Source organism: Blastomyces gilchristii (genome assembly GCF_000003855.2).
Source record: "Blastomyces gilchristii SLH14081 genomic scaffold supercont1.31, whole genome shotgun sequence".
NCBI classification, from domain to species: domain Eukaryota; kingdom Fungi; phylum Ascomycota; class Eurotiomycetes; order Onygenales; family Ajellomycetaceae; genus Blastomyces; species Blastomyces gilchristii.
In genome coordinates, this window is record NW_003101652.1 from 510,538 (window position 1) to 517,258 (window position 6,721).

The window sequence follows — 6,721 nt, forward strand, 5'->3', positions numbered from 1 at the left end:
TTGTATTCAATATAAAAACTGTCAGAAATGCACAGACTTCAGAGAAGTCAGATATCAGAGTATACATTATTATAGCAGAATCTTAAGAGCTGATTATCTGTGTATATAATCAGATATCTCTTATAAAGCTGTGTTCACTTCTTCAGTTATACTGAAGTTTTCAGTCTGAAAACAATTAAGATATGAAGAGAAAGCTCATCTACTCAGATTAACTCTCATCATAAATTCATAGTATTTATATTGTCTTAATTACTTAGATTTTATAAGTACTTAGAGACTCATCTTTTATTAATAATAAGATTACAGAAATGTGCTGTAATATAAGAACTATTAATAGAGAATCTAGATACATTTACATATATCTGATCAGAGATTATATAAGTAGAAGAGAGATAATTATAGATCTGTAAGACTGCAGAGATTACTGACAGCACTGAGAGCTTTGCAGAAACTGTCAGCTAGAGTCTGTAAGAAATTACTTATAGAAAGACTTAAAGTAAAGAATGAAAGTAAAGAATGAGACTACACTACTTAAAGTCAGAAGCTAGTCTGAGAAAGATACAGAGTTAACTGCTAATCTGAAAATCAGATACAGTGATAGAGCTGAAAAGAGTAAAGATACTGTTATAAGTAATAATATCTCTACTTTATCAGTCAGTAAAAAGTAATTAGAGAAGTTACAGAGACATCTGTGAGAAGCTCAGCAGTGATCAGATATTATTTATAAAGATATTAAAATTGAAAAATTTTTTTATTCTTAAGAAGTTCTTAAATTAATATACAGATATTATTAGAAATACTCTCTCTCTATTATCTAAGTAAAAACACTTCACAGATGAATAAAGATACTCACAGTTTATAAGAATAAGAACTGTTACAGAAAAAAGAAAAAAGAAGATAAGATTTTATAAACAGATCTGAGATATTTATACTACTCTAGAGAGGTTTATTTATACTATAAATAATCTCATAAAACAGTCAGATTACTCTAGTAAATAAAGAGTGACTATGAATTACAGATCTAAATCTTTCTATATAATTATAAAGAGTTATTACAGACTGTAAATATCTTGATTTTATAATTCTACAGAGTGAATGAAAGAATGAAAAATTTCTTACAATTCTACAGTGTTAAAGAATGATAATTTGTGAGAATAAGTGAAAGATTAACTTATAAATACTTCTCTTTGATAAGAATAATCTTATAGAGAGTTATTTATCTGTAGAATAAATCTATATAATAATTATACAAGAATCTTACAAGATAATTAAGAGTTAACTGAAACTCTTTTGTATAAAAGATATAAGATGAATCTGTATAATAATTAGAGAAGAAGCTGTAAATTATAAAGAATTTTATAGAGTAAGAAACTAAGTAACAGACTCTTTTCTCTTTATAATAAAAAGAGATTTTTTATTATTATTATTATTATTATTATTATTATTCTTTCATTATACTTATATACAAGCGGAGCTTATGATGAGTTCTTATATGATGTTAAATACAGATTAAGTGTTAATTATACAGAAGGAAATACAGATATTAAGATCATACTAAGATAACAAGAACATAGAAAAATACAAAGAAGTGACAATTAGATACATATAATAATAACTTTCCATTCCAGAAACATAGAGCAATTTTGTTGGAGCATTTTGTACACCTCTGTATTTATTAGAAACCTGAGGTGCTTGAGTTCTGAATTTAATGTATCCCCTGCGGGTTTTGAACCCACATGCTTTGGTTTCCCACGCCAAGGCGCTACCAGGTGGCCGCATTAACCATTCAGCCACCGGGGCGGTTTTAGTGAGTATTACTACAGTGCTGAGCTGATTCTATAAAATCACTGAGTGAAAGGCTTTGCAGATAAAGTCTTAGAGAGAGAGAAATATGTAAGAAATCTCACTTCTTACAGATTCTTTATCTCTATTTCTATCTCTTATATAATTAATAGAGTTAGCAGCTCTTGACTATATACAACTATATAAACTGAAGTTTGTGAATACTATTTATAACTCAGCTTGAATGCTATTATACATTTAATTTTTATATTTTATCTTTCTACTGTGAATACTTCTAGTAGTTAATAGTACATATCACATCAAGCTGTAAACACTTGAATAATCATCTATAAGTACTTATTCTTACAATTACTCAGAGTCACTGTAATATTATATTTATACTTGTATTTAAGAGTTCTCTTATATTATTATTAGATATATTATTTATTGAATATATAATATCTGTAAAATCTGAAGAAGTGTAATTATATAAATATCTTATATATCTAGAGTGTTAGAACTCTCAGATCTTTTACTAATATTCTCTTATAAGATTTTATTACAGAGTCAGAGTAACTGATAAGTAAGCTTCTATCTGAGAACTCAGTATTTACTTAACTGTTTAGTTATTTTTCATTTCTTACATATTAGTACATATTCAGATATCTTCTTATTAAGTAATTATTTCTAATAAGAAGATAATAAGTGTGAATAATTATTTTTAATAAGAAGATAATGAATGTTTTTCAAGTATAGAAGATCTATACTGAATAGATCAGTATAATATTTATAAGATTATATATAATAAAGTGAAAAACGTTAAAGAAGAAAAAGAAAGAGAAAGTGTAAGAATCAGTAATTAAAGTGAATATTTATATATGTATATAATAATGTATGCAGTGAAGCTTAAAGTGAAAGAATTTATACACATTTATAATAGTTAAGAATTGATGATTGAGAATCACTGAGAATTAGAGTATACGCGTTCATAGCAGCTGAGAATCAGTGATTGAGAATGAAGTGATAGATATCTGTAAAGTGTAATAAAATAGTCTATATAATTGATCAGATGCAGCTCATTATAAATAAGATTAATTAAATTAATAATAAAACTATCAAATATTCTGATTCTAATCTCAGATATAGTTATACATAGACTGATCATGTGACCGTGTCTGAGATCAGAATCAGATTTTTTGATAGTTTTATTATCAATTCAACTGCTCTCATTACACAGTTTTAACATTAGATAGTAGTTTCATACTATCTCAGTAAGACTTACTGTCTACTCTTATCACATTTTTCAAATAAGATCATGATTTTCACTTCTCAATTTAAATTATTTTTATTGCTTTAAATGACTTTAAATCTCATTTGAGTGTTATCAAAAAGTATTACTTTTTAAAAAATTAAAAATAGTCTAAAAAAAACCTTAAAATGTCTAAAAATAGTAACTTTATACTAAGAATGAAACTAAATGAAATTAAATGAGATCACTTTCTCATTTTTTTCAAGTCATGATTTCATTTTAAGATCTTATATATGGTCACTTTGCATGTTTTTTTAATGACTAGTTCCAGCAGGATTCATGCTAAGAAATGTATAAAACCAGATCAAATGAGATTAAATGTAAAATTCATGACCTCAGCAGTCAGTCTAGTTATACAGTCAGTCTGATAATAGAGCAAATAGAGAGTAAAAGAGATAATAGAGAGATAAGAAGTAATAAAGATTTAAGAGATAATAAGAGAGATAAAGATAGAAAGTGAAAGTAATAGAAGAGACGGCGTAAGCAGTAAAACAAGTGTAAGTAAGTATTTAATACTTGTTATTATTATTATTTCTTTATTATACTTATATAGAAGCAAAGCTTATAATAAGTTCTTATATAATGTTAAATACAGATAAGTATTCATTATATAAAAGAAAATACAGATATTATTAACTGAATACTCTATATAAAACTAGACTAACTGTGTGACTGTGTCTGAAATCAGAATCAGAATTTTTAATAGTTTTATTATCAATTTAACTGATCTTATTACACAGTTTTAAGAATAAATAGTAGTTTTCTATTATTTCAGTGAGACTTACTGTCTACTCTTATCACATTTTTCAAATAAGATCATGATTTTCACTTCTTAATTTAAATTATTTTTATTGCTTTAAATGACTTTAAATCTCATTTAAGTATTATCAAAAAGTGTTACTTTTTAAAAAATTAAAAATAGTCTAAAAAAAACCTTAAAATGTCTAAAAATAGTAACTTTATATCAAGAATAAAACTAAATAAGATCAAATAAAATTACTTTCTTATTTTTTCTAAGTCATGATTTCATTTTGAGATCTGATATATAGTCACTTTGCATGTTTTTTTAATAATTAGTCTCAGTGAAATTCATGTCAAGAAATGTATAAGATCAGATTAAATAAGACTAAATATGAAATTTATAATCCCGGCGGCCAGTCTATATAAAACTATGTAACTCATACATCTATAGAATACTGCACAGTTAGATTAGTATACAATTAATTTAATAAAGATAATATAATAGAGTAGTTGATTAATTATTGAGATCTATCTATTATGCGGCCTTTTATGTGTGATAGGCGTTTGCTAAGTAATTGATGAACACCTCACTTATATGAAAGTGATCAGTCTGTAGAGAGGTAATCTGACATCTATCTTAATCACTGCTTTACTGAGTAGATATTTGCAACTCAGCAGAGCAGTTCTATAACTGAAGAAAGAATATTACATATAAAAATAATAGTGTCTTCTGTCAAAGATTTCACAGAGAACTAACAAGAGTTGAAGAATAAGAATAAAGAAAACAGTAAAATAAAAATGAATGAATGAATGAACTACTGTAGAGATAGCAAGCTGATTGCAAAATCATTACTCAAATAACCGTGCGAGCCACTTTCTCATCCTCTAGAAGAGCATGGAGACTTTTATCAACCATACTAAGGCTTGTATAGGCTTAACAATCAAGATATCGGACAATATAGCACCAGACATCTGCAGAGAGAGTGTTCGGCATTTTGTTTGACTGGTGATATAGCTAAAGGCTGTCGTTCCGTTGAGACACTTGTTAAGTCTGAGAATATCTGTGGGAGAATCGGACGAGCCAATATTCTGGCCTGAGATAGAGCGGTGTTTCCCGGAGAGGACGGAATCGGCCTTGCGCCACGCGGAGGTCGATACTTCGAAGAAACAGGAGGAGGGTGTGTTCAGGCGAACCCGAAAGCTGCTATCACATCGGCATTAGCAGCTGGTGATATAATTTATGAGGCCATAGAGGTGAGATGTAATATGCGGGTAGGCGACCTGAGGGATAATCGTAAATAGGCAAAACTGGGATGATGCTGCTGCTGCTTTTTGTCACTATAATGCCAACCAGCTTACACGCTGCGCCAACATGGGCCTCGCCACTGTACATAGGAGTAGTGCTATGGATTCTAGATGAAATTCGTAGGAACTGGGATGTATTTTGGGACCTCCGCTCATTTAGCCGCTTTACATGGACACAAAGCGGTGGCCGAGTTGTTGCTGAACTACAAGCAGCAGACTCCGTTACAGATTGCAGCTTGTCGCTTCCCTCCAGTATCATTGGCGTTCTAGTCGAAAGAGGAGCGGATCTTGGTGCTCGAGATAGGGAAGGAATGACACCACTTCATCTCGCTTGCTATGGCCGAAGAACTAAATAAAATATTTCCTGCATCCCGAGCACTATCGACGCCAAAACCTCTTCACATGTACTGACTATTTAATGAGCTTCCCAGCCATCACTTGAGGTCCACCCGAAAACAGTCCAAGACTTTGCAGTACAACCCAATCTTCCCAGGCTCTAAGTAAAGCTTTACTGCAGATGCTAGACTCTGAATGTCTTGCGAGGCGAGTGTGGTGGATAGGCTGTTGTCAACATTCTGTTTCTCTTCAGCATACTGTACCATCCGGACATAATCCTCCCGTTCTTCCCATAGCTGTCGTACGTCTTGATCCTTGGGTAGTCCATTTGAATCGTAATTCCATGGTGCGTCCATTGGGGGGGGAATTATGGTCAAAAACAAGGGGAATGCCATTAACTCCCAAGGGACCGTGCAAGCGTTTTCCCAGTCAATAACTGAAAGAATGTTGTAATCTCCCTCTACAATGACATTGCTGTGACGATAATCCATATGACAGAGCGGAAAAGGTCCTGTATTCAAGCGGACAATTTGGCGCGTTACTTTTTTGAGCTGGCAGGGAAATTGCTGGATTGATACAATTATGTCGTCTGAAAGGTTGGGAGGTAACTGTCTCCGAAGATCACTCTCTCGTCTGGGAAATTTGGCATGATTTGCCCAGGCTTCAAAATAATCTGACGCGGTTTTAAATGGGCCCCCTAACCCTGGTATTGGATCGATATCATAAGTGCCGTCTTCACGTTTTACAATCATCCCAATTTTGGGAAATCGTATAGAAGCCATTTCCACCTGCTTATCTGTTAGCTCTTGGACACTTAGCAAGGAGTAGTCAGGAGTACCTGTATGCCTGCAATGGCACGAAAAAACTTTGCCTTATAGTTGGAAGGAATCTCTCCCTTGTGAACATGCCAGCCACCAAATGCATCCATTGCTGTGTTTCCTGGAATAAACTCCATAATCATGAAGGCAGCTCCAACAATATTTACACGGCTAAGTTCATATCCGAACACTTGAGGCACAGGGATACGTGTTTGTTCGCGAATTAAGGCAAGAGTATGTACCTCGTGGAGTAGATGTTTGATCGATTCTGAATTGCATTCCCGCAACTGTATGCGTGCGATCCACTTTGTGTTGTCATTAAAAATAAGGAGTCGCACTAGGTGGAGGCCACCCATGTTATATTCGGGTGGGATTCTGCAGGTAATAGAACATGTTGGGTCCCTCTCCTTTGCGTGCGCTTCAGGTTAAC

At 32.1% G+C, this 6,721-nt stretch overlaps 1 protein-coding gene across 1 annotated transcript; it reads right to left on the bottom strand.

Annotated features, from left to right (window-relative positions):
- Positions 1 to 5,571: 5,571 nt before the first annotated feature.
- Positions 5,572 to 6,647, bottom strand: BDBG_08936 (uncharacterized protein; the record flags this gene model as incomplete). Its single annotated transcript, XM_002620721.1, has 2 exons — positions 5,572 to 6,261; positions 6,312 to 6,647. 2 exons carry the CDS (start codon positions 6,645 to 6,647, stop codon positions 5,572 to 5,574), a joined length of 1,026 nt encoding a protein of 341 aa, XP_002620767.1.
- Positions 6,648 to 6,721: the final 74 nt, after the last annotated feature.